Here is a 27,697-nt window from a genome sequence, read left to right on the forward strand (position 1 = left end):
TTGAACTTTGCTCTCTAATACAAATCAATCTCCTTTTCAAGGTCCATGTATATCAGTATAAGAGGATAACTGGAAATAGGGTTCTTGTGTCTAATTTTTTTATTTTGTATGTTTAAAACAAAAATTTCTGCAGGAAATGACAGCAGAACATAGCATGTTACAAATGCATAAATGTTCTTAAAAATAAATATTGGGCGATCGACACTTAGCTATATGACAGAATTCCTTAGTTGTAGAGTTCCAAAGTCTTGGTCTTTATCTAGATTATAGAGATTTGTTAGGCTTTATATTTGATTTTGAAAGTGAAAGCTTGCTGTGTGGAAGTGAGATTTAAGAGACTCCTCTACCCTGCTCATGAGACGAGGAACGCTGGCCTCTTCCTCTGTAGCGAGGGCCCCTTCTGCGTGTCTGATCTCTGCTTCCTGCTCTCTCTGCTCGCTGTGTTGAGTGCCCACTGCAGCACAGGTGGGCTGGAACCTACCAGCTCAGTCTCTTTGTTTCCGGAGTCTTGAGGCATCACGAGCTCTAACAAGTGGACGCATGGGAATAAACACATCCTGTCATGTTCTTCTGAGGTCTTGCTCTTGGCTGCCCCCCCCGCCCCCCACCAATGCTGGTTGAGCAAGGGTCTTGCTATATAATTAATGCCTTTGTGTCCTGAGTGGCAGAATTACTTCGGTGCTGACAAATTGGCCCCATTCGAGGGGTTTGTCTTTGGCAGCTCATTGTCAATGTGGGCAGATAACATGGGCTAAGCCTTTCAACAGCCATGCCTGGGCTCTTGAGGAAGCTCTGTTGGCTTCTGGTCTGGAGCCATGAAGTTTGGTGCTATGCTGGCATCACAACCTGCTGTTTCTTAATTTATTTCTCTCGCTTTTTGCTTTGGTTTTGTTTGGGAGGCAGCTTCCAGCTTTATTACAGCAGGACCAATAGGTATCTGTGGTTCTGCCTTCACCTTCCTAACGTGCCTCCTGTCTCCTCATTGCCCCACACGATGCCACGGTTCCTGGGCCCGCTGCCAGAGTGGGCTGTGACTGGGTTTCTGCCAGCCCCTTCACCAGGTGCTCTTCTGAGCCCGACTCTCTGCAGTCACTCCCTAGCCTAGGATATCCTAGTTGCCTTCCAAACCTGCCTCTTGCATAGAGCTTTCTCTGATGTCTTTCCTGGAACCGGGGCCAGCCTGAAGCGTTTCCCTCCTCCGAATTCCTAGGGCACATCCATAGTGTTTCCCTCAGCCCTTCCCACAGTCCACCTTGTCACTACTGGGCGTAACAGTCTCTCCTGATGACAGAGGGCTGGCCCTGAAGTGGCTTCCTTCGCCCACATCATCCTTTACCCCAGAGGAGGTATTGACTGAGTCAGTGCACGTGAACTGTAAGTGTCCTTTACCAAAGAGCTGTTGACACACTGACACTTGGTTTGATGGAATTGTAAGGTCTCTGAGGTTTCCTCTTCTAGGCACATGGTCAGTCCTTTTGGCTCATAGACCCGACAGCCCCTGTCAACCTGCCATTTTTGTCCAGAACATTCATCCACAAGCCGAAAGGTTTGAATAACTGGTTGAGAGACTTAGTTCAAGCAAAGTATGCCACTAAATCTGAGTCCAGTTTTTTTTTCTTAGACTCCAAATAAAACCAAACCTTTATGACTTCACTTGTTTGAAAGAAAACCGTAATGAGCTACCTTTAAATCAAGAACATCGAATAGTTTCTGAGATTATCAAAGTAGAGCATCAAAAATATTTTTCTGAACTGAACCAAACCCGAATGAAAGGGTGATTCCAAACCCCGAGGAGCCCTCTGCATGCCTTCTCCGAAAGTTAGTGTGCATTTGATTTTAGCCCTTTGGCCTTTCCAAAGGGCTTCCCCTGCAGTCTCTTCCGGTCTTCTTTGCAGGGCAAGGCACCTGCACTTGGTGCCAGCAGCCTGCTCGGGTCCTTGGTAATGTCTGAAATGGCTACATAAAGGAGTCTGTGAAAGGCGAAGCTGTTTGTGCAACCTGGCTCCATAGATGGTGACAAAGGGTCAGATCCCCACAGTACCTCATTGCTTCGGATAACCAGGGGCTGCTGGATTTGAAAGTCTAAGCCCTGTCTGCACACCCAGTCCTGGACAGGATCTTCACAACCCCCGCCCCCCATCTCCCCGAGAGGCCAGCAGCTGCACTAACCACGACTTCCATGTTCAGAAAACCCCAGGTCTTTGGGTTATCATGAAGCTCATGGAATGTACTCCACGCTTCCTGCCATAGGAAAAGTCAGTTGCTCACAATAATTCAATGTTATTTCCTCCCCTAGTTAAAATGTGCACAGTACTGGCCACAAAAAGAAGAAAGAGAAATGATCTTTGAAGACACAAATTTGAAATTAACATTGATCTCTGAAGACATCAAGTCATATTACACAGTGCGGCAGTTAGAATTGGAAAACCTTACGGTAAGTGCGGCGTGCTCTTGGGTGCTTCGGCGGTCACTGGTTGAGATGTATCCTTCCTTGCATGATATTCCCTAACACCAGTGTTCCCACATCTTGAGCAAGATGGGGTTTAGGCTCACTCCCCTGCCCTCCCCTAAAAAAAAAAGAGCGAGGGAAAAAAAAAAAACAAAGATGTAGTTTAGGCACTGTGGTGAGCAGGGCTTACAGATGTACCCGCCAAGTGACCGGGAGGGCAGAGGCTGTAGGTGTCGCCTTCTCCACAGAGCGCTCTCTCTAAACTTTAATGCTAGTTAACACTGGTTCTTAGGGAACAGGAAGTTTCTTACCTAAAAATGATCGATTCCTGCCTGTGCAACTGCAGAGGGATGAGTGGCAGCCTGCAAGTTCAGCGCCCGCGGGGCATGCTGGTGCCTCTGCGCTGCCCAGTCCCCTCATCTGTAGCGAGGGGAGAAGGGCCCCAGGCTGACTCCAGTGTCCTAGCCAGTGGGGGCTTTCTAGGTGAGGTCTTGGGTTTATTTGTTGTGGGAAGAACTTACTACCTCAGCTGCTGGTGCTGAAAGATGGCCTTGGGGGACATGGTAAGGCACTGTGCTGAGCAGCACCACCTGCCCCTGGGGGTTGGGAATAATTCACCTGGAGCCACGATTCAGCAGGGTCCACACTGGTGCTAAGAACAGTGAAGGGAGCTCCAGGCCGTGCCTGGGGACGCTCATAAACACGGTGGTCAGCCACTGGCCTCTGGAACTGAGCTGTCTGAGGTTGAATCCTGGCCCCAGCTCGTCAGACTGTCAGGCTTGAGCAGGGGACACCACCTCTCATGGTGTCTGTTTCCTCTTCTGTCAGGCTCAGGTTTGTAAGGGTTCCGGGAGGTCCCACATGGGAAGGGTTGGACCAGTACCGGGCTCAGAGCACTTGGTCAGAAAGGGGTGGTTGGTACTGTGGGGGCATCACATGGGCTTGTCTAGGGGAAGGCAGGGTGATGGGAGACCACTTGGAGTGGGGCTCCTGGGCCGTGTGGAAGGGTGGGGCTCTGCTGCTGGGTTAATCCACGTCTTCACTTTTCATGCCCTGCTTTCTAGTCATCGTGGCTCGTATTACTCAGTTCAGAGTTAAAAGTAAGATCTAGAACTTAGTGTAGGTTACCGGGAAGTAGAGGAGGGGTTCAAGCTGCCGGTTTCTGAGGAATGCAGTGGTACAGCTGCTGCGAGTGCCTTCTGCCCGCCCTGGCGCTGGAGCCACTGGCCCTGCCGCAGCCGTGTGGATGGAGGCGCCCGATGGAGGCTTCTCAGGAATATCGCTGGCTGCGCCGTTGGAATGTGCCTGGAGGATTATGTGGTAGACTTTTTAAAAAATGCTTTTTAGCACTTGCAAGCCTGAGATTAAGAGTGACTTCTGGTAAACTCCTGCTTGAGGGAGACTGAATTTAGAGCACAAGACCTTTAAAATGCTTTTTGCTTGGTAGAGCGAATACACCTCATAGGTTTTGATGTTAGGATCTGTTTGCTCCAACAGACTTTGTTTTTAAAAAGTCTTTTCTCAGCCATGGGGGTCTGTTCAAGCACAGGCCTAGAATGAATTCCTTGCAAAGAGGGTGGGCAGGTGTGAGGGAGGGTGTCAACAGGAGGGAACCCACACCTTTTTAAAGATCGAAAGAAAAAGTGCTTTTGGAGTGACTTTTTCTTTTTTTTTTTTTTTTTGAGACAGAGTCTCACTCTGTTGCCCAGGCTAGAGTGAGTGCCGTGGCATCAGCCTAGCTCACAGCAACCTCAAACTCCTGAGCTCAAGCCATCCTCCTGTCTCAGCCTCCCAAGTAGCTGGGACTACAGGCATGCGCCACCATGCCCGGCTAATTTTTTCTATATATATTTTTAGCTGTCCATATAATTTCTTTCTATTTTTAGTAGAGGTGGGGTCTCGCTCTTGCTCAGGCTGGTCTCGAACTCCTGAGCTCAAACGATCCGCCCACCTCGGCCTCCCAGAGTGCTAGGATTACAGGCGTGAGCCACCGCACCCGGCCTGGAGTGACTTTTTCTTACTCATTTTTAAAAATATTTTTTAAGTGCTTGTCTTTCCCCCTGAAATAGAAGAGATATTTCTTTCTCTTTAATGCCATTAAATGGAGATCATTTTCTAGGGAGGAAAGAATGGAATTGCTTAGTGTGATTCTGTAAATCATCCTAAGGTGCAGACCTCCTGGCACTGCAGAAATATCAAGTGTAGTTAGTGGCTGAGGTTACATTGTATTGTGTGTTATGTGTTTTCGTTACAGTAGAGTCGGGGAGGTCCCAGTAACTAGGCTGTGAGGGCAAGGTGGTATCTTTGCCCTTACATGCCTGGCATGGTGTGTCACCTGGTTGGCATGTTGTGGACATTTGCCAAATGAAGGAAGACATTGTTTGTAAGCAGGTCTCTGGCTTGAAGCATTTCATCATCAGCTGCTCTCCAGGTGGTCTGGGGACAGTCCTGGTACCTTGGAGCGGGGAGACCCTCAAGGCTGGCGTGGTTTTTGTTTGCAGCCTTCTTGCTGCATCCACCTAGGAGACTTGCGGTCCTGGGGCTTTTTCCCTCCCAGGGCCTTTCTGACCTGAGTCCCCGTTTCCACATGCTCTTAGGTTAGTAAAAGTCTTGAGCACTCTCCCCCCACTGAGAACCCCCTTTGATCATGGCCACGGGAAGGCTTGGGGAAGCAGCAGAGCTGGAAACAGCACCCAAGGTCATTCCTCCTTCTCTCCTTGGGGGCAGACCAGTCCAGGGGAAGATACATTTGGGGACAAGGGCTGAGGTCCTCCTTCAGAAGTATCTGCAGCAGGCCCTGAACATGGCTCTCCAGCGGTGAGCCTCAGCCTGCTCATCGGGAACGTGGCAAGAATGGGAGCACCTGCCTGCAGGGTTGGTGGGAGAACTCGGTGCCGGCGCACGCGCTCGGCTCACAGGGCAGCTGCTGCTCCTCCCGTCACAGCCGCCTCACGACCGTCTCTCCAGCTGGGTGTTGAGCCACACGTTGCAGTCTTTGGAGACTGAGTTGGTTCATTGATTTTTCTCTAAAATGACAATCCTCTGAAACTTCCAAATAGTCTTGAAAAGCCCCGAGTTGCCCAGAGCAGGTGCCCTGCGCATGCGGGCACTTTCACTCTTTCATGGGAAGCCTTGCGAGGGTCTGTGACAGGATTCTCGTGGGTGGCAACACAGTGTCGTTGTGACTTGTGAGGCAGAGGGGAGCCATTTGTAACCGGGTAGCCTGTGGAAGTGATAGGGACATTGGAGAAAAGAGGTGAGGGGACAGTTCCATCCTGAGGGCCAGTGAACTCTAAGCAGGAGCACCCTGCAGGCTCCATGTTGAGCACAGGCCTGGACCCAGTGCTTGGTGTTTGTTGACTGGGTGCAGGGACCCTGGGAGAAAATCTGAGGATGAACATTCCTCTTAGAGTTAGGTGAGTAGAAAGTCACTCTGTGTGTACTTGGAATTAGTGACATACGTACAGATGATTCTCTTAGAATCATCTTGAGTATTTTTCTCTTTCAGACTCAAGAAACTCGAGAGATCTTACATTTCCATTATACCACATGGCCTGACTTTGGAGTCCCTGAGTCACCAGCCTCGTTCCTGAACTTTCTGTTCAAAGTCCGAGAGTCAGGCTCGCTCGGCCCGGAGCACGGCCCCATCGTGGTGCACTGCAGCGCCGGCATCGGCAGGTCAGGGACCTTCTGTCTGGCCGACACCTGCCTCTTGCTGGTAAGGAGGTCCTTGCAGGTGCCAGGGAAGAGCTGGGAATGCTTTTGAACTCCTGCCTTGGCCTGGCCGCAGCTCCTTTGGCAAGTGTATTTCCTCAGCTTTGACCTTCACTTTGTAACAGCTTCTCTCCTGTGAAAGTAGCTTTGTCCTAAATAGCTTTGTTTGCAGGGATGCTCCTAATTTCAACGTGGAATCCAGGCAGAGCCAAAGAATCCTCTTCTGTCTAATTCTTAACTCTTTTAACCCTGTGTTCAAAATGGTTGCCATTTCATGCAGTTTCTCACATTTTCTAGAATTCCTCTGCCTCCCTGTTGTGGTTTTTCCTAAGTAGAAACTGGAGCACTCCTCTTCAGAAACATGAAAAGTCACGTTGCGCTTGAAAGTTGGACCCGGGTGAATTGTGTCTTCTTGGCTTTCAGATGGACAAAAGGAAAGACCCTTCTTCCGTTGATATCAAGAAAGTGCTGTTGGAAATGAGGAAGTTCCGGATGGGGCTGATCCAGACAGCGGACCAGCTGCGCTTCTCCTACCTAGCTGTGATCGAAGGCGCCAAGTTCATCATGGGAGATTCTTCCGTGCAGGTCAGCATCGCTTTTGCTTTAAATCCAAGTGTGCTGGTTTTAAGTTTTTGTCTTTGAAGGTGGCTGTCAGTTGTAAGAGTTCAAACACTGTCAGATGTCAGGAAATAGGTACCCTTCATGTTTAAAATAGCTAGAAAGTTGTCGAAGTGCTCACCATGTTCCAATTTCTGCCTTTGAAATGCTCACATAGAGAATATTGATAGTGAGAATAGAATATTTTCAAAAAAATTTCATCTTCCAAGGATGTGGCTGGAGCCCCGGGAAGCCGGGAGCCCCTTGCCAAGCCTTCACCTCTGCTTACTAAACGGAGAGTGGATTTCCTGACAAATCAGCCAAGAGCGAATGCTAATGGGACTTCCTCTTGCTGCCCTTTCAAGGATCAGTGGAAGGAGCTCTCCCATGAGGACCTGGAGCCCCCACCTGAGCACATCCCCCCACCTCCACGGCCACCCAAACGCGTCCTGGAGCCACACAATGGGAAATGCAAGGAATTCTTCCCAAACCACCAGTGGGTGAAGGATGAGACTGAGGAGGATAAAGACTACTCCATCAAGGAGGAAAAAACCAGAAGCCCCTTAAGTGTCCCCTACAGCACGGAGAGGTAATGTGAGAGGGTCCCATCTCGTGGGGGCGGGGAGAAATGACCTTCTGTTCTAGAAACACATGCTGGTATTGAAATACTGTGGACACAGCCTCCCCTTGGCCAGCAGAGCTTCCCCGTGCTTGGAAAGAGGGGCTCCTGCGCTGCACTTGCTCCTGTCCGGGCTGTAGGAGGCTCGGTTTTGGGCACAGTGCGGCCCTGGGAAGCCAGTGGCTTTGGTAGGGTTCTAGCTCCCCCTGGTGGTGCTCGTTGGAATGGGGGGCTTGCTGCAGCTTAGTCGGGTGTTGCCTTCCCCGAGGCCTCTTGCTGGTCCTGGAATTTGATGTCCGGGTTTACCATGTACCTTCAGTCCCCACAGTGGTCCTTTGGGGAACTTAACCTTTTTATGTAGTCTTGCCTAAAGTAATTGCCATCTTACTTCCTTGCAATTTGATGAACGTTGAGCACCTATTGATGGAGGTGGAATACTGCAATAACTAGGACGTGTCCCTGGCCTGTTCTAGCCCGTGTTGTTGGGAAAGAGGCAGACCCCCAGTATATGGTGCTGGGAGCCCGTGGACAGTGACATGGTACGGGTACATGCTGAGGTGGTCAAGGAAGGCTGCCTGCAGGCGGTGGCACTGCATGGAAGCTTACAGAATGAGTAGGAGTTAGCCCAAGCCTGAGACTGCTGGTGGCAGTGCCCTTGGTACCTCCTTTTTGGAGGGAAGTTTTAAGATGTGGGCACACTTTGACCCACCAGTGTACATCCAGAACTTTAACCTGCAGCAGTTCTCAAACAAGTGTGTAAAGATATGTATATGTAGTTGCATTTATTGTAGCATTGTTTATAATAGCAACAAATTAGAGATGAGCCAATGATATATCCAGGGATTAGATAAATGATGCTTCTTCCCTGTGTTGGGATATCCTGTAGCTCTTAAAGAATAAGATCTGGGTGTACCGATGCGGCCAGACATTGGAGTTGCAGTACGTGAGAAGGCAAGTTACACAACAGTGCATACACCATGGGTCCTCCAGCTGAATTGACCCTCACGATCAGTTAGCCAGCCACCTTGTGGACCCTACCCTGGGTGTGGGTGCTGCCTAAAGTACCTGGGGGTAGGTGGGTGACAAATGGACTTTAGGCTGATTTGGCTTGGCCTAGTCATCCTTCCAGGCAGGGGGGGCTGACTAGCTGGCATGGGTTAACATCACCTTGCTCTGTCTACATGTGGCTCGTTTTATCATAGATTCTGTCCCATAACAATAGGGTCCTTGCCACCCATCTTCCCCAAAGTAAGTAACCCATCTCTGCCCCTCTGATTCCTCAGCACGAGTCAAGACACTGAAGTTAGAAGTCGGGTCGTGGGGGGGAGTCTGCGAGGTGTCCAGGCCGCCTTCCCCGCCAAGGGGGAGCCATCGCCACCCAAGGAGGAGGAGGAGGACCACACTCTGACTCACTGGAAGCCCTTCCTGGTCAACATGTGCATGGCCACAGTCCTCACGGCCGGCGCATACCTCTGCTACAGGGTATGTTTTCACTGACAGCCGCGCTGGCGAGATGCGCGTGTGCAAAAAGCACTGGCTGCTAGCCCGGTGTTAGGATTCGGTTCTGTGGAACATCTGAGCCAGTCTCAGAAGAAACAGATCAAAGGTTTTTAAAGTCTGGAACTGTGGAAGGGCTAACAAGAGAATTAAGGATTGATGCACTGGGGTTTTAAGGAGCCCTGTGGTCCCAAGAATATAATAAGAGTCTACTCTCAGGGCCTTAACCTATTCAGGAGTAAGTAGAGAAAATGCCAAATATGTCTCTCTCTCTCTCTCTGTCTCTCTCTCTCTTTTTTTGTTCATTTGTTTTTGGAAAAAAAAAAATAGAATTACAACACATTGTTGTTTTTAACCTTTATAAAAAGCAGCTTTTTGTTATTTCTGGAACAAAACAAACCCAGGTACTTCTGAAACTTTCTTGTACCCTTAGGTGATATAATCAGATATACAATTTATATTTGATTTCCCAGGGAAAGAATTCCAAACTTTTATGAATGTAAACTCCCTTGGAGAAGAGGGTTAGGACACTGTCGCGCCCAGTGTGCACACTGAGCCTGCACAGTGTCTTCGAGCTTTCCCACTTTGAGAAGAAAACCAACAAAAGGCCGTCTCGAGAAAACAAAACCCGGCTTCTGCTTTTGCTCAGGGCGTCCCCGCTGGTTTTCCATTGTTCATTTCTCCATCAGTCCTCCTCGTGACAGCCATCTCGCTCGCGTACCGGCCCTCGTCACCCCATCCCCATAAGTGGGTTTCCTCGAGGCCCCTGCCTCAGGGTCGCAGTTCCCCACAGGGTGGCCACCAGCACTGGCCCGCTGCTGGCCCAGGGGAGCGGGTTCCACCTCATCTGGAGAGCGGTGCCATTCCAGTAGAAATCCACGCGTTAGACGTGTGTTGCTGTTAAAGTAAGGGGAAGAGAGAGGATTAGCCTCAGAACTCTGGTCATGGAAATCTCCTTACAAGACCTTTTTCATCGTTTTAGATATTTTACCTCTTTCCAGGTGACCATCTTTGAGTACATGAGATGGTTTTGCAAAATGTAAACAATTTTTTCCCTAGTGATTTTTGGGGAGGGGGGGGGATTGTTTAAAAAAAAAAAAAAAACCCAAACCCCTTTGGCTGCTTCGCTGGTGGCTCCCTCAGAGGTTGAAGTCACCGGGGGGTGTGGCCAGGGTCGTACATGAGTCGGCAGCTCTGCGGGTGCAGCTCTGGGCTCATCTGAAATGTTTGGTTTCATTCCAGTTCCTGTTCAACAGCAACACATAGCCTGACCCTCCTCACTCCACCTCCACCCACTGTCCGCCTCCGCCCGCAGAGCCCGCGCCCGACTAGCAGGCAGGCTGCGGCAGGTAAGGGCCGCCGGACAGCGCGGAGCTGGGCCCCGGACAGACGTTGGTTCTGCACTAAGACCCCCCTCCCCGGCTGTGTGTCTCCCCCTCATCCTTTTACTTCCCCCCCGACCCTTCCCCTTCCTTCCTTTGAGTTCCAAATCCACAAGCCATTTTTGGAGGAGAGCAAAGGCAAGTACTGTGCTGGTGGCAGAGGAAAGGTGGCCCACGCCAGTCTCGGGGCTCACCCCATCCAAGTGCTCCCTCTTGGTGCATCCCAGCACGTCCCAGGGGGCGGCGCACTGACACCCCCCCCCCACGGGCCTCCGTGGAGTCTGCGTGTAGTAAGCCTCTCCACTCCATATTTATTTTTAAGTTTTTTTCCCCAAAGGTGTCCATAGTGCACTAGCATTTTCTTAAACCAATAATGTATTAAAATTTTTTGATGTCAGCCTTGCATCAAGGGCTTTATCAAAAAGTACAATAATAAATCCTCAGGTAGTACTGGGAACGTAAGACTTTGCCACGAGCCTGCTGCGTCAGACCAGTACTGGGAAAGAGGACGGTTGTAAGCAGTCGTTATTTAGTGGTATTGTGGGTAACGTGAGAAGATAGACAATGGTATAATATATAATGAACACTTGGCTATTTAATAAGATACATGATGTGAGATTACTTTGTCCCCATTATCCTCCTCCTAGAACCTTGTTCTCAATCACCGCTTTCCCCGTGTGTATTAGAATGCATGTAAGGTCTTCTTGTGTCCTGATGAAATACCATGTGCTTGAAATGAGAAACTTCGGTTTCTGCTTACTAATGTGCCCATGTCCAAGTCCAACCTGCCTTTGCATGATCTGATCATTACACGGCTGTGGTTCCCAAGGCTGTTGCTGAAGTAATCGCCATTCAGCAATAGAGTGATGTTTCCCAGTAACAGATATTTGCCTAATTCCTGGCATGACATTCTGGTGACTTCCTGGTGAGACCTGGCCTGTCCTGGTACAGCTGGGTCTCACTGCAACTCAGACATTCCAAGGGTTTCGGAAGCCATATTCACACCTCACGCTCTGGACGTTTAGACAAGCAGGGACCCCCCCTCCTTTGGGATCAGCCTCCACTATTCCACGTTCACACTCTCCTTGAGCAGACCGTGATTTGGAAGCAAGGCAGCTGTTGGAAGCCACACTTCTTGAAACAGCCTGGGTGACGGTCCCTTAGAGTCAGCCTGCTGCCGTCTCCGTCCAAGTTCGCCTTGCTGAGAGAGGTGCGTCTGCCCCTACCTTGAACCCTGTGGGGACTGATGGTGCTCACGACTCTTCCTTCGAGGGGAACTTAAGCCCTCCACGTTAAGTGGCTTTTTTTAACAAGAACAAAAGGCAGCTGTAGCTCCTGAGCTACTCTCTTGCCAGCATTTTCACATTTTGCCTTTCACGTGGGAGAAGCCAGTGCAGAGAAATTCTGTGGTGGGAACATTTGCAGCATCGCCCCACGGAGCCTTGGTGAGGTGTGGATAAGGCTTAGGTGCCAGGCTGTAGCATTTTTGAGTTGGGCTTTTTTTTTTTTTTTTTTTTAAGTCCTGTATATGTACGTAGTAGTTCGGGTGTGTATATATAGTAGCATTTCAAAATGGATGTACTGGTTTAACCGCCTACTTGGAGAACGATGGCTCTCCACCTTGTTACACGTCTGTTAGAGAGGTAGCGAGCTGCTCTGCTATATGCCTTAAGCCAATATTTACTCATCGGGTCATTATTTTTTACAATGGCCATGGAATAAACCATTTTTACAAAAATAAAAACAAAAAAGTGAGGTGTTTTGGTATAATACCTTTTCAGGTGTGTGTATACATGGATGCATGATTGGGTGGGTGGGGGGCGTGTCTCAGGGTCTTCTGTGACCTCACAGAACTGTCAGACTGTACAGTTTTCCAATTTGCCATACAAGTGATGGGTTTGCAGTTTAGTTGCAACAATAAAATTTTTTTTTCTAAAGAACATGGCTTTGGGGTGCTTCCCATGTCTTTGCTTAATGACCCCAAGCCAGGATGGGCGTCCCTGCTGTTGGCTTCCATCCCTGCTGATGGGAAACAGATGCTGTGGATCCAGTGGGGTTAGAGTTTTCCACACTTACGACTTACGAGGCTTCCTGGAGTCTGGGAGAGCTCGCCCTTGCTAGGGAGCTTGTTTAACACTCAGGCCTCAGCTTCCAAAAAACCTTCCAGAAAACCCACCCTTCGCATGTGTAGGGCCCTCGGATTAACAAACTTGAAGTTGTTTGAAGAACTGTTCTAACCTCAAAACCGTGTCCCTTAGCCAATTGCCTGTAAGAGACACAATGGTTGCCACATCTCAATATGTCTGTAAAGTCATATTTGATGTAGAATTGACTTAGAAATGATATTAACAAATTAGCATAGTCTCTTGTGTACAAAATTAAACAATGTAAATTGCCCCAAAGTGATTTTTTGACTTTTTGTTTTGAAGTCATTTCATACTTGGAAAATGTTGCAAAAATAGTACAAAGAATTCCTATATACGCTTCAAGGTTTCATAACCATTTCAAAGCCAGCCTCCCAGCTGGGCCCAGGGGACTGGGAGACAAGTGACAAGGACAGGTTTTAGTCAGGTGGCTCCAGAGTAGCCGCAGGGGCCTGGGGACTCGGAGGGCAGTGCTGCTCCCACTGGCCCACTTCAGTGTTTCACCAAGAAGAGGGAGAACGCCCATGTGAAACAATTAACCAAACTTACGGTTTTGGCCTTCTGCGCCATCCGATTCCTCTCCCAAGGGCCAGGCTGCAGGGCGCCCGTACAGGAGAGGGAGTGCTGGGAGCCTTCGCGAGCGAGCATGCGGAAAATCCCAGGGCGGCACCAGGGAGCACACGCCCAGGGCCACCCTACTTAAGCATCTCACACAGCTCAGGTGGCAAGAGCACCACAGGACGGCAGCGGTGACTGGCCCCAGCAGGCTGTTGGGGGAAACAACCACTATCTACAGTTTTAGGTAAAGTGAAAACACCAGTTAAAATAGTTTAATTGAAATTTCGGAAAATTAAACTTATGAACAAGGCAAATAAATACTAAGTTAAACCGGAAAAGCACAAAATATATACAGGATGTTTAAGTGAGAATGTTTAAGTTACAAAGTTCTCCAATGCCACTTTTGATAGCAACATTCCAACTCCGGGTTATCTCTGGCATTATTAACACAGACATCTCAGGCCCATGGTTTGTTTTAATAGACTTAAATAGGCAAATAATTTTCTTTCTCTAAAGCAACATGTTCTTCAGTGAAATCTTCCTTCAAACCAGCTTATGACTTCTGGAGCGATTTATTTAATAGGCCCGAAGGCGACTTGGTTCGCAATTTTGATGTGCTTGGCCCGAGGGAACGGTTTTACTGCCGTGATGCTCGGGGCTCTGCGGCTGGCGTACAAGGCCCCGCTCAGCCAGCTGCGGTCCCTGCGCTCCACCGGCGCGCAGGCTGCAGCTCAGGTTAAGAGTGTGGGTTGTGGCAACCCTGGCTTTGAGCCTTCCCGCCTTCCCCAGCTCGCCGAGGTGATGGCTGCTGCTGCTGAGATGGCTGGAGCCACCGCTGTCTGTCATTAGCAGGCCCGGCCTGGCGGCCTCCTCAGTCCCAGTACTTACTGACCAGCAGTGCTGAGCCAGCTGACGTGCAGGGAGGCCTCCAGTGCCACATATCCATCCTGGAGCCTTTTATTCAGGGCCTCAACTCGCCTGGCCTTGGCCCCTTTGTAGCGTGGCAGGCGGGTGCTGGGCTCAGCGCTGCATCCTGGGGAAGGTCAAGCAGATGCTCAAAGCCAAAAGTCCAGCACTCACTTGAGGCCGGACAGCCTTGGAAGTGCAGTGTGCGGCCTTTTTCCACTGCCGTACAAAAGCCCCGCACCCGCTCGTGCCCTGGGAGGCCCGACCCTCCCGCCCTCCTGCAGGGGCGCACGGCACCCCCGCCACAGCTCAGGCTCTGCGTCCAGGCCAGGCAGCAGCAAAAAACCAGATGCCAGGTTGGAGCTCATCAGCCGAGGCGTTTTAAAATATTGTGATTTCAACATCTGCCTCCTGGCAAAAGACATCTCTTTGTTCTGAGCAGAGTTTGTCCATCCTCTCGAAAGCCTGGTGTCCTTTTTCACCTGAAACAGTAAGGCGACCTGTCACTCGGTTGTCTCCACCTCGGTGTTTCCTGTTCTGGCAGGCCAAGGTGGCCCCCGTGCCCACTGACGGCTGGGTCTCGGGGGTCTCTAGAGTCTCTAAAGGGGCACTCCAGGAACGTCTGGGGAGCGCCCAAGTGATTCGTGTGGCCCGAGGGCCCCGCCCCTACCTCTGCACCAGAGGCTGAGTTGGAACATTGCCTCTGACTTCCGTTCCCCAGGGTTAAGAAGTTACTGAAGTTTAAGACGACAACAGAACACTTCCTGCCCCCTCAGCCGTGAGGGAAATCGGCCCTGGCCCAGAGTGCAGTTACATGTGGAGGCTGATTCTGCACGTGGGTTGCTGACGGCGCCAGTCCCAGGCGCTGCTTTGTCTGTCGTGAGAGTTGGGAGTGGCCTCCCTCGCACACCTGTTCTAAGGGCCCTGGGAACCCCGCTGCACACGACGTCTGTCGCTCTAGCTTACCGAACGACAGTGTGGTTTCCCGAGCCGCTGCTCGCACGTCCTCCAGGTCAGACTGGCACAGGCTGGCGATCTGATCGATGCTCTCAATGCCCTGTTTGAGGTTAGGAGCAAAAGGGTCCATTAGCCCACGGGACGCTTTCAATAGCAGGTAGAATCTACTTTTCTCAGCCCTGCAGGGCAGCCCTAGGATGGTCTCTGGGCCTCCTCGGCCCCTTCCTTTTCTTGCAGCTTCCAGGTTCCTTATGTGGCCTCAGGTTCAGGTTCATCAGAGGTACCTTTGGACTTGGAAAGCGTCTCACCTCTACAGTCCTGACATTTTCTAGCAAGCCAGGCCATTAGCAGAGTCTGTCTTTATGGCTGCCTTCTAAAAGGAGACCTCTTTCCTTCTGGGCCTTCCCGCCTCCCCCCTGCTCTCCTAACTCCACCTGCCAGGGCAGCCTGTGCCAGGAGGCGCCCATTCAGCCGGGGGTCCAGGGGCTGCTCTCCTAGAGGCCACGGACCACTGTGCACTGCAGCGCCCTCTGCCGGCTCCCCACCCTCTTGCTGGTTTTCTGATTCTGTCCAGGTGCGTCTCCCTGAATTTCCCAGAGTGAATGGGGTGAGTTCAATCTGTACTGCACTTTTATCTAGCAAATGGGCAATGATGTTGTAAAACAAGAATCCCAAATGCAGATGAGATTGAAGTGGGCACCCTTCACATCTACGGGAGTGTAGGCGGGTGGGTTGTATCAGAAGTCTCAAAAAGTTCATATTCTCAGGCCCTGGATAACAGTTGGGGAGGTTCTATTCTAGCCCAAGGAACTATCCAGAACAGCATGCGTTTTTAAAAAAGTTTTATGCACAGAGATGCTCATGACATTTGTGATCAAAAAAGTAGATTTAAAATACCCAGATGTTCTAGAATATGAGAAGGGGTGAGCAGGCTAAATTATGCACTGGACGGACCCTTCATGAGGAATTCTAAAGCGCTGCCAGTCTGACACAGTTCTCATTTCGTTTGCTGTTTTTAAACCACGTTTGATATGACCAACTATCTCAAATGTGCACACACCCACAAACAAATATACCAGAGTGTCAACAGTGGTTTCTGCTACGTACCTGGGTGAATAACTTGCTTTTACATCTCTGTATTTCACACTTTTTCCTTTTTTACAGTGAGCTCATTGTAGTTTGAAATTTTTTAGTTGTGAATTTAAAGCATGTCATTCAGGGGCTGAAGAGTAGATCCCCGGGGCCCCTGCGTGTTCACCCAGAGCCAGAGCGGACGCTAAGTACTGCCCGGGCCCAGTGCTGCCGCTGAGGGCTGCTCCTCGGAAACCACTCGTTCAGGTGTTTCGCTGGCAGCGATTTCTTTTTCTCTTTTTTTGGTGCCAGTGGAATCATGTTGCGGTTAACTAACATTAACATTAACCACTAGCAGGTTCTCTGTCGGTCAGTGGTGGGGAGACAGGACACTCACCTTTAGCTGCTTGAGCGCCAGGCACGCGGCCTGCTGCAGTTTGGGGTCGTTCTGTGTCAGGGCGTCCGTGTAGAAGGGCAGCGCCTGGGGAGTGAGGTGGCCGTGAGGGGAGGGGTGGGGTGGCCTGGCGCGGTGCCAGCCATCCTCCCGATGCTGACAGCAAGGCAAACACTGCCTACCTTCTTCGAGACAAGTTCGGGACATGGGCTGTTAACCTTGGCACCAGCTGTATACAGTCACAAGATCTATGCTCTGGTGTTTATCCCTAAAAACTGATCCCTGAGCTGATAAAACGAAGAAAGCTCTTTTTGTCTAATAATGTTTCAGAAATACATTCTGCAACTGCTGTCTATAAAAGGCTAAATCAGAGATACCGCTCGTCCAGCTGGGAACAACAGAATTGAAGGTACAGGGATCGTCCACATAGGCCTAAAACAGGCAGGTTGCTGCCTCTTCCCTTCCAGTCACAGCTCTGGCCTTGCCCTCTGAAGTCACCTCACCTCTCAGCCTAACTCGACTCGGCTGAAAACGAAGCTGCCACTTGCACCACAGCTCGTCACGAGGATTAGTTAGAAAGCAGACGGGCGTGGCCCACAGGAGAGAGCTGATCAGCTGTGATGGGAGACCCCAGGAGTGGGTCACACCTTCGGCTACGAGGGTGACAAGGGGGAAGGGCCCAGGCTCAGAGTCGGCTCCAAGGGACCCCTGTGCCCAGAGCCAAACGAGAGAATGGCCGGCCTTCCATCCGCAGGTGGCTCTTTCTAAAGAGAACTGTCTGTGTGGGAAGGCGAGACTGACCCGGCGCTGCTGCTCCCCACGCGGGGCGCCGGGGAGACGTATCTGCCCGCCGCCTCCGACCCGGAGGTGCCAGGGCCATCACAGCTCTGCTCCCCCTCCCAGTCCCGGCCGCTTCTCTCTCCTTTCTTACAGCATTAAAAGGTACACACAGTCTATACCCCCCCCCCAAAAAAAACCAAAATAAACCTGAATCCAGGGAAGCCTTTAAATCCAACTAATGTTCAGAAACTATAGAAGACAGAGAAACACGTGGAACTACATGATACTGTCAGCAAAGTCTAGATACTACAGGACGACCCGGTATCTTCAAGAAATGAATTGCAAGGGGAGAAAGAGACAGTAAACTCTTTAGATTAAATAGATAGATTTTTAGATTAATAGATAGATTAAATGCAAATTGGGAGACATCAGCCAGTCACAATGCGTGCACCTTAGTGTAGATCCCAGTTTAACAGAAAACCCAAATAAAACCCTTACGACACTTGACACTTGGAAATTTGAACATTAGATATATTGAAGAATTATTAATTTTTTAGATGTAATAATGGAATTATAGTTACAATGTTTGAAAGAATTCTTATCTTTTGACACATACGTCAGATAAGATGTCTGGGATTGCTCCAGAATACAATGGGGGAACGGCGTGGGGAGGGGCAGGACGGGCCGTGGGTTGGCAGTGGGTGGGCTTGGGTGAGAGGTGCATGTGGATTCATTATATTTTGCCTACTTTTGCGTGTGTCCAAAAGTCCAAGTAGATTTAAAAAACCACCACAGGCCGGGCGCGGTGGCTCACGCCTGTAATCCTAGCACTCTGGGAGGCCGAGGCGGGTGGATCGCTCGAGGTCAGGAGTTCGAGACCAGCCTGAGCAAGAGTGAGACCCCCGTCTCTACTAAAAATAGAAAGAAATTATATGGACAACTAAAATATATATATACAAAAAATTAGCCGGGCATGGTGGTGCATGCCTATAGTCCCAGCTACTCGGGAGGCTGAGGCAGGAGGATCACTTGAGCTCAGGAGTTTGAGGTTGCTGTGAGCTAGGCTGAAGCCACGGCACTCACTCTAGCCCGGGCAACAGAGTGAGACTCTGTCTCAAAAAAAAAAAAAAAAAAAAACAACCACAAAGTAAATATATGTGTTCCAAGAAGGACTGTTAGCAATGTAAGCGGAGAGTTCCTCTCCAGCTTGGAGCTGAGACGAAGGGTGCAGCCTCAGTGTCACCTCCTGTCTCAGAGTCAGGTGCCTTACACGTACAATAGTCACAGGCCAAGAACCAGAAAGGCAAAGGAGTCTAGTCTGTTGGTTTGCAAATGAACTGAACACAACCAACAGTTGCCAGCTAAGCCCCAAACATTCATTGAATCTAAGCGAAGATGACCATCAAAACTAAGAAAAACATTCACCATGCAAGTGAGATCTGAGATCCCAAACACATGTCACTTTAGAAACGCTGGGACAGGCGGTGGCCTTGCCGCGTGCACCTGTGTGAGCCTCGGGCGGCCTGGCAACCCCAGCCCAGGCCCCTCCAGAATCGCTCCCAGCCAGTGCAGCCCCGTCGCTCCCTCCTTTGTACCTCTCTGTGACAGAACGCCTGCCTCCCCCGACTCACACCCCTGCAGCCAGGGGGCTGCCACCTGCCCCCAGCACGGTACCTTTTCCCGGAAGCTTCTGTTCCTGGCCGCCCTGGCCAGGCGCGTGCTGGCTGCCCTGCACACCCGCGGGGGCCCGTCCAGCTGGAGCAGCGCCCAGGCTCTCAGGGTCTGGGGCAGGGGCTGGAGCTGGCCCAGCCGCTTTCCCTGCAGCTTCCGGACCGCCTTGGCCTGCCCTGCACAGCGCAGCTCCTCAATGAGCGTCACTGGAAGAGAGGGCAGGAATGGGCCCAGGTCCGCCAGGCCAGAGCTGGGCAGTACAGCTGCAAGTTTGTGTGGCCAGTGCCATTAGCCCAGAGCAAGCAGAATGATCAGCAAGTCCCAGGCTGGTTTTTTGACCTCTTAGAATCTCTAAGGAAAGCTTTCTAGCAAGGGATCAAATACACCCTGAAAACTAAAACCACAACCCGTACTTGAGGGACTCCGGCCAGCTGAGATCGCCCTCCCACCCAGCTCTGACCTCTGCCTTCCCCTGGAGCTAACGTCACCCCATAGGCTGAATGCGGAATCCCATTAAATGTAGGTTCTCAGAAGAACAGCTGGAGGGGGAAGATGCAGGGTTCTGAGAAACGGACCAAGAAGGCTCCACTTGTCACTTTGAGGGTTCCTGCCACCGCCCCAGCTCTACCTTCCTTGGTGAGCTGGGTGAAGTGCTTCTCCAAGTCGGAGACGTTCTGCCTCTGCAGGTAGCTGTGAAACTGGAACCAGGTGACGGTCTGTTCTTCTGGGAGGCTGGCCCCAGGGAGCAGCCCGCCGCAGCTGACCAGCTGCTCCAGGAACCTGCGGCACACTGGCCAGGGCGGGGGGAGTGTGAGGAGAAACCAAGACCCCGGCCCTTGGAGCTTTATGGAGAAACAGCTCTCCAATGGCACGTGGGTGGGCGTCCCCACTGCCCCTCCTGTGTCCCTGAGCGGGGAGTGTGCTCCAGCTGGAGTCCACAGGCCCCAAGTCAGCTGGGCCTGGGGGCATCTCGGCGCCCTGGGCCCCGCACCACACCTGAATCTGATCCCAGAGGCAGGGCCTGGGAATAGGCATGTCACCTGTCTGTCACCTTTCACTTAACAGAGAAAAGTGCTACAGCTCTGGGTTCTGGGGCAGGGTCCAGCCAATATTTCAAGATGTCCTTGTCGGGCCTTGTGCCACCTTCCCATAAGTTTCTCTCATCACCCCTTAAAGGCCCTGGAGGGAGGCAGGGGGTCTGTTCCCGGAAAGATGCCCCGACCCACTGATGTGTGCCTGCAGCTTCGGGGTCTCACGGGCTGCTCGTTAGTCCGTCTGGGGAGGCCCTTTCCCTCCCCAGTAAAAGGAAAATGACTAATCCAGCCGAGAACATCCTCCCTTCGCTGCGAAGACAGGGCTGAAGTGAGGCCTGTTGTGACAATCCCAAAGGCCCCGGGGGCGGGCTGGGGAGGGAGCTACCTATTTCCAGTTGTCCCGGGTATTTCCCTCTGACTCTGTGCAGGAACGTTTTCTTGAGCTGGTTCAGTAGCGTCGTCGCAGGGCAGGACAGGACCCCGCCGGGCCCCGTGCACCCCCTCCACAGCTGCAGGCACCCCTTCCTCCGCGAGGCCTGCGGAATGACTGAGCGCCCAGGTTCAGGGCTGAACGGCACACGGGGAAGGGAGGCCACGAGGAGCCCGAAGATTTCCCTCCACTGGGGCCTGAGAGGCCGGGATGCGACACAGGGTCCCACCACTACATTCCCGCGTGACATGGGTCACTATCCCTCCCGTCCTCCCAACAGCCCTGGGAGCGGCCATTGTCACCAGCCTCCTTTTGACAAGGAACCTAGGCTTTTGAGAGGAGAGGTCCCGGGGGGCAGAGGCAGGACTGGGTTCACAGCTGCCTACTGGGGTGCGTGCTCTATACCTTGGACTGGCCTGGGATTACCTCTCTGAGCCCCGTGCCATGCCCTCCCCACCATACAGATGGGGCAGCGGAGGCTCAGAGAGGTGAGTCATTTGCCCAGAGTCACACAGCCGACTGAAGAGCAGGTGCCGGTGCCCCCAAGGCTGCCCACCTCCCTCGCCTCCCCCGCGTAGCGTGTGCCACCGCCCCACTCAGCTCCAGCTAACTCTGGGTATCAGGAAGGAGGTGAGGTCCCCTGGGCTTTGTTCCCCATTCCTTCCTGCCATGCACACGAGCAGCCCGCGGCGGGTGGGCAGTTACTCACTCTCTTCAATGGATGCTGCCTTGCTGACCTTCTCAAAGTCAAGGACAGAAAGCGTCTCCAGAACCTGCTTCTGCTGCGCCACTTCCTCCAGGAGGCGTTCCTGCACCATCCTTGACAAATTGGGGGAGGCCAGTTTCTGGGAAGCAGCCCACAGTGCTCCAGGTTAGCAGGGAACACGCCCTCTGAGGTCATTCGTCATGACTGTGGCTCTCGGCCCTATGCCCGTCCCTTCTGTCCCCATGGTGGCTATCATCTGGGATTGCCCCTTCACCAAGGTGGCTGAGCTGCCAGGGCCCACCTTTGCCACTGGAGGGGGTCAGCCTGCCTGAAAGTGGAGCCAACCCATGTTGCAAAGCAGAGCTGAGAGGGAGAGACCCAGTCCTGATGGCATTTGAACCCCTGGATCCAGCTGGGCCTGAAGCCCACCTCTGAGCCTTTCAGTACCATGAGCCAATATATTTTCCTTTTGGTCGAGCCAGTTTGCATTAGGGTTCTGGCTCCTACAAGTGAGAATCGCAGCCACAGCCTGTGGCTCCGGGCTTGGGCTGCCTGAGCCACATGACTATTCACCCAGACCCTGGCCTGCACCTTCCACGGGGGAACAGCCTTGGTCTCACTGGCTCTCAGGGCGTGGGCCTCACCCTCACTGTGCCTCCCGCCACCTTTGACATGAGACTTGACACAGAGGACCCCCAGCCCCCAGCCCAGCCCCTCAGCCACCTGCAGCAGAGCTTTGCAGACGCGCAGGTGGGCCGTGAGCAGCACGTCCAGCTCGGCGGCGCCGGCTGTGAGATCCCCGGATGACGCTGTCAGTGATGGCGGTGGGGGTGGCGTCCTGTCCTTTCTGCGGTGGATTGAGAAGAACTGAGTGACCGTCCGGTTAGCAGTTCAGCTCCCTGTGAGGGTGGAGAAAACCCTCCCCCCGGAGAGCTCTGGACCAGGGAGGCCAACTCCAGGTCGCAAGTAGTCAAACTGAGGAGAAAACTAAGACAAAAGGAAGAGGAGCAAAAGGCGGCAACACTGAGAACAGGTGCTAGGGTGGCGTGAGCCCAGGGCAGGGGCTGGGACGCAGCTTTCCGGGGTAGCCGGTCTGGAGTCAGAAGACTGAGGTTCACACTAATCCCAGCTCTGTGGCTCCGGACAAGTCTCCCTCCCCAAGGGTCAGTTTACTCATCTGCAAAACGGGGACAGAAAGCCCAGGCTTGGCCCAGGAGGGCCCCTCTCACTGTCCCCCGCACGGTGGCGGCTGAGGGTTCGCAGCAATTCAGGAAAGGCGGAGGTGACGCTTGGATGAGGCTGGAGATAGCATGCCCTCCCCATGGGATTGAGAGAGACGAGGAGCGTAAGGAATTTAGACTTTATGCTGTTCTCTGCTCCTGAGACTTGGGTACAGGAGGGGTCCTCGTGACTGGGGCACGTGGGGCTGCCTAACCACCAAGGAAGCTCGCGTCGGGGCCAGGCAGCGGGACAGGGAACAGAGTATCGGGTACCGCAGCGCCTTGGTGAGGTGGAGGCCAAAGAGCTTCCACGGTGTACTCAGTTGGGTTTTTGTTTTTCCCTTCATTTCAGACAGGGTCTCACTGTCACCCAGGCGGGAGTGCAGTGGCTTGGTCACGGCTCACTGCAGCCTTGAACTCCTGGACTCAAGCGATCCTCTGCCTCAGCCTCCCGAGTGGCTGGGACTACAGGTGTGCCACGACACTGGGCTATCTTCCCATTTTTTGTAGAGATGGGGTCTCACTCTTGCTGAGGCTGGTCCCAAACTCCTGGCCTCAAGCGATCCTCCCGCCTTGGCCTCCCAAAGTGCTAGGATTACAGGCGTGAGCCACCACACCCAGCCTTTGATCATTATTTTTTAAGATTTAAAAAATAATAATAAAAGCGCATTCCTTGGAGCAGAAAGCTCAGGCGGGGTTGCTCATTCACCCAGCGGTGGCCGAGGCTCTGAGCCAGACAGTGGGCGCGCGGGACGGGTGCGGGGCAGCACGAGGAATGATCAGAGTAAGAAAGAGTCGGGACGAGGGTGACGGGAGAAACAGACCAGGAGGCCGGTGGGGAGCACAGAGCTGAGGTGATACAGAGGGAGTGCTGGTCACCCGTGGGAGGGGTGCACTCACCGGGGACCCTGGGAGCCCCCAAACAGGGACAGCTCGTCCGGGGCGAAGTCGGCGTTGAGGAAGGCGAAGCTCTCCAGGATGCAGGCCGTCAGGCTCTCGGCCGACGCGTGCTCCCGCCGGGCTCCCCGGGGCTGCGGGCGGAGCGGCCAGGCCTGAGGGCGGTGCTGGGCCCCACTCACCAGGCCGGGACACTGCAGGCCTTGACAGTGTCTCGGTCACAAGCCCCAATCCCACACACCGTCCCTCAGCACAAGCCCGGCCACCGTGCCACGACGGGCACAGGGCATGGTGCTCCCCAAGGTCCCTTCTGAATGACCCGTGACAAGATGTGGAGCAAAATCTTGAGGGAGACAGATCTGAAAAGCCTCCTCTGAGTCCCAGACACCTGTGGGGACGAGGCAAATGACAGGAACATGTGAGCAGTCCAGGCAGGGACCACGGGAAGCCAGGGAGACGCCTCCCCAAAGAGGCAGAGCCGCGCTCTCTCCAGCACTTGGGAACGTGGGCCAGTGTGGCCAGAAGGCTGTTTTCTAAGAAAATCTAAACATCAGGAATTTTATGGGAAACCTCCCAGTTTTTAAATATGGACAAATTCCAAATTATTTTTAAAATCTAGAATAGGTCAGGCAAACACTTCTTCGGGAAGCTCAAAAGCTTGCAGGTCAGCCTGTGGGTTCCAGGCTTCTCCCCGGGGAACGTGGAAGGAGAGATTTGTGTCACCCTCCGAGACAGAGGAGGGGAGCCTGCTAGAGCCACTGCCACTGCCAAGTCATTAGAGCCTCCCGGTGGCAGCTCCCTCCCTGGAGGTTTCTGTCTTCTTGTCCCCAGCGCCTGGCTGTCTGCAGGGCTGGTTCCCCCCTGCACACCCAGGCATCGTCCCACACAAACCTCACCCAGGGCACAGCCCAGGCAGAGGCTACAAACCAAAACGGGGGTCCTCAAAGTGGAGCCCAAAGAGAAAACCTCGAGCAACAGAGAATCATATGGCTACTTGTGGAGATTTCACTTTCTGATGAAGCAAAAATGTATATATATGTCTGCACATATACACAGACATGTATATAGACAGTTGAGTCTCATTGTTCAAGGTAGTTTTGTCTTATAAAGTCACAGCAATAAAACACTTAGCAACTGCTGAACCATTGCTCCTAAGGGAAATACTGGGTTAGGTTCCTGTGAACCCCTGGTCACACCATTTTTATCAAGGTGATCAATATAATGCAACTTGTATGCGTGTTTCTGTTCAAAGACACCTTAGTTAATAGATATTGCCGATTCATTAGCATCGAACTCAACGGCCAGCAGCACCACTAATGCCCATTGAACACACGGGCTTTCCGTAAGGCACATGGCAGCCCTGTCGTACTCGGGAACACCAGCCAGCGCTACGCTGGGCATTTAGACACTGAAACCGTCAACAGAAAGCACAAGCATCTGAACCACGTGGCACTAAGTAGACCCCAGAAGGACACTTGCTGACGGCAGGAGAGCTGAATCAAAAAGGCAGAGCGTCTGTCTCATCCAGCCTCGGCTGGGAATGTGCCCGTCGGGTGACTCAAATCTTTTGCCGTTCCGCAAGTCCCCAAAAATGACTCTGATTTGGGGCCACAAATTTTAGCAAGTAGGTGAATTCGAAAACACGGAATCCGTGAAGAATGAGGGTCAACTGTGCGTGTGTGTGTAGATACACGCACTCACACCCTGATACACATAGAAACGGTATTGTATGATGTTTCTCTACAAAAGTCAAACTAAAAGCCAGGGTCTATAATCATTTTTATTGTTCTGACTAGGTCTGCCAAAAAAAGAAAAGTTCCTCAAGATGTTCAAAATTATGGTGTTACTTTCAGATTTTTATGTAAAGCGAGTGTCATTTTTCAAAATGCAGGTGTGCCACGGAAGTCGCGTGCGTGCTGGCCCGAATCGTTCTGTGTGAAAAGGCTGTTAAAAAGTACAAGAAAGATGACGTTACTTCTTCAATTTTTTCCCTGAAATTTCCAGGCAGATCTTTTTGGAAGACCATGGCAGTGGTAAACAGCAAACATTTTTAAAAAGTTACTGACTATAAAAAGAGAAATTCAACTTTTTTTCACCTGTGCCGATTTGTAACGTTGAGGGTGAAGGTGGGGATGAAACAGTTACAACTCATGTTGGAAGGGAGCTGTTCGCTCTCAGTGCCAAAGCGTGTCTCGCACAAGAGAGTGGTTTCATAGATTAATTGCTACATCAGTACATTTTACGTGCGTTTGAATTTATGTAAACAAAAAAGTCAAATAGAAGAATCCACCCAGGTCCACATCTCTGAGAGTCACCTACCACCTAAGCCCTCCTGTGAGCCGAGAACGGCCCCAGGTGAGAGCCGGGACGAGGAGAAGGGTCGGTGTGGGGTGCGTGGCTGAGGCAGAGGCAACTGCGTGGGGCCTTCCGTGAAGCCGGCTCTGACCCTGGGAACACTCTAGTTTGGGTTCTTAATGCCAAGCCACAGCCCCACCCGCCCAGGTCAGAAGATGCGAGATGTAATCCCGGCCTCCTATGATCCTCCCAGCCCAACGAGGGCTGTTGTCACCCCCACTTATAATAGGAAGCCAAGGCTCAGGGAGACATCGCCCACCTGGGTCGTGCAGGGGTGAGCCCTGATGCCAGCCCAGGCTGCCTGGTCCCCCAAAGGCCCTCTCCTGGCTGTCATGCCATCAGCAAAGCAGGGCCGCCGCCCGTGAGGGGTGGGTGTACCTTCAGCCGGTCCCTGAAGCCGAGGACCTGGTACTCCAGCTCCCGGAGCTGGGGCTGGGCAGTGTCCGCGGACCTCAGTGCCTCCAGGACCTCCTGCAGAGGCCTCTCCAGGGCCACGCCAGGCCCATCCGCTCTGTCCTCAGTTTCTTCTTCATCTTGGCCTTTCTGGCTACCCAAGATCGTGCAGGTGTGGAACAGGGGGCCCCGTGGCAGGTCGGGGCTCTCCACCCCCAAGTTCCTCCAGCCAGGCCGCTCCACAAACGCACCTCCTGCCAGGTGGGCCATGTCTGGCAGGAAGCCCGGGGACGGGGGGTCCTCCTGGGCCTCCTCTTCAATGGAGGCATTGGGGCCGACGGCCAAGGGCAGGAACCCCACGTCTGAGGTGGACGCCGACGTGCTGGTCTCCGTGTCTCGGGGGTCCTCGGAGCTGAAGGAGTCCATCTCGGCCAGCTCCTGACTCTGGCTCCTCAGGCCGGGACCCCGAAGGTCACCATCAGACAGGTAGCTGAGGATGGAGGTGGCTCTCGGCCCACCTAGCAGCAAGGCCTGCTGCGCTGGCTGCCGCAGGACAGACTGGAGAGAGGGGACACGGGAGCAGCCTCACCAGCCACCCCAGGGACTGTGTGAGGCCCCCAGAGGGGCTTCCCCGCCAGACTCGTGCTCTGCACACCATCGCTCTGGGGCTGACAGAGCTCTGCCAAGGTGGCCAGCATCCCAGAGGTGGGGTAGGACCCTGTCCTCTCCATGCTTGTCCCTTGTCACCCCTCTAACTCCTTTCCACCCTCAGCAGTCTTGATTCTCACATATTTCTACCGCAGGACCTTTGCACTGGCTGTGCTCTGCCTGGAACGTTCTTCCCCACATGCCTTCATGGCTTGTGCCCTCACCTCGTCACGTCCTGACTCAGGTGTCACCCCCCTATCCTGGGAGCTCTTCCCTGGACACCCTCTTTCAAGTGGGAACTCCCGCCTGGCCCTAGAAGCCCCCTTGTTCCTGCCGTTTCCCACAGGCTGGCTGCGCGGTTCTCCGACTTTGATGTGTTTCCCCCCGTGGAATTTCGGCTCCCTGAGGGCACAGTCCTCGCCTGGCACACGGCAGAGCCTGGCATGTAGTTTTGAACGAAGCGAACCAATGAGGGGCCTGACGCATGTGGTGTGCTTGTCATCACAGAGACGGCAGCAGCTGTCGTCACGCACCCTGGTCTTACCTGCCCTGCGTCAGGGCCTCCACATCAGGCCTCACTGACCCGCCCCACACCGCACGAGGGTGGCACTGTTCTAGCCTTGGAGGGTTGGTCCTCAGGCCACACCGGCGGGGAGTCCCGTGCCAGAATCCGAATCCCTCGCCAGGCCCTTCCCAGCCCCTCGTCTCCGGACCAGCCATGGTGGATCATGTTCATACAGTCTGTTGCTGTCGGGCGTTCTTTTAAGCACTTCTCATTTATTAACTCACTCAGCGCTCACAATACCCCCATAAGGGCCGTACTGTTATTCTCACCTCTGATACAGAAATTGAAGTCCAGAGAGGCTGAGTGACTTGCCCAAGGTCACACAGCAGGTGAGAGGCAAAAACAGGACTGGAACTCAGGCTGTGTGGCTGCAGAGCCCATGCTCTTGGCCAAAGATGATTTTTAAACAAAGTATGCCAGGCCCCACCATGCCAGACAAGAAAGCTCCCTCTGCCTCCACAAGTCGGGGGGCTCATGTGAAGCCACCTTCCCTACTGAAGGCCTAGAGGGCGACAGGAGGTTTGTCCAGCTCAGCATCACCCTCCCCCTGGCTGGACAGGATGCGTCTGGATTTTGTCCCTACTCTTGGGGCTCCTTATTGCAAATGGGTCTGGCGCCCCCACCTGCAGAGCAACCTCCGTGTGCCCATGTCCAACCACACACCTTAGGGGGCCAGCTCCCGGCAGCACCCCAGGACCCTGGCTGGGGCA

The 27,697-nt window shown here is 52.8% G+C and overlaps 2 protein-coding genes across 4 annotated transcripts in view; one reads left to right on the forward strand and one right to left on the reverse strand.

The window, feature by feature from the left end:
- Positions 1–12,673, forward strand: part of PTPN1 (protein tyrosine phosphatase non-receptor type 1) — a 67,348-nt gene extending 54,675 nt beyond the window's left edge. For both annotated transcript variants that reach the window (XM_069496123.1, XM_069496122.1), the window contains 6 exons: positions 2,297–2,434; positions 5,958–6,167; positions 6,587–6,748; positions 7,126–7,349; positions 8,663–8,861; positions 10,119–12,673. In XM_069496123.1, the coding sequence (XP_069352224.1) occupies positions 2,297–2,434; positions 5,958–6,167; positions 6,587–6,748; positions 7,126–7,349; positions 8,663–8,861; positions 10,119–10,142 (957 nt within the window). In that variant the 3' untranslated portion in view covers positions 10,143–12,673. The remainder of the gene's footprint in view (positions 1–2,296; positions 2,435–5,957; positions 6,168–6,586; positions 6,749–7,125; positions 7,350–8,662; positions 8,862–10,118) is intronic.
- Positions 12,674–13,573: 900 nt separating this feature from the next.
- The window catches only part of RIPOR3 (RIPOR family member 3), a 71,373-nt gene continuing 57,249 nt past the window's right edge, over positions 13,574–27,697 (reverse strand). For both annotated transcript variants that reach the window (XM_069496121.1, XM_069496119.1), the window contains exons 13-22: positions 25,760–26,332; positions 23,030–23,160; positions 21,633–21,756; positions 20,913–21,048; positions 20,159–20,320; positions 19,368–19,529; positions 18,743–18,945; positions 16,292–16,375; positions 14,833–14,923; positions 13,574–14,348 (exon numbers count right to left, since the gene is read on the reverse strand). In XM_069496121.1, coding sequence (XP_069352222.1) covers positions 14,248–14,348; positions 14,833–14,923; positions 16,292–16,375; positions 18,743–18,945; positions 19,368–19,529; positions 20,159–20,320; positions 20,913–21,048; positions 21,633–21,756; positions 23,030–23,160; positions 25,760–26,332 — 1,767 coding nt within the window. In that variant the 3' untranslated portion in view covers positions 13,574–14,247. The remainder of the gene's footprint in view (positions 14,349–14,832; positions 14,924–16,291; positions 16,376–18,742; positions 18,946–19,367; positions 19,530–20,158; positions 20,321–20,912; positions 21,049–21,632; positions 21,757–23,029; positions 23,161–25,759; positions 26,333–27,697) is intronic.

This window comes from Eulemur rufifrons, chromosome 20 (genome assembly GCF_041146395.1).
Source record: "Eulemur rufifrons isolate Redbay chromosome 20, OSU_ERuf_1, whole genome shotgun sequence".
Lineage (NCBI taxonomy): Eukaryota > Metazoa > Chordata > Mammalia > Primates > Lemuridae > Eulemur > Eulemur rufifrons.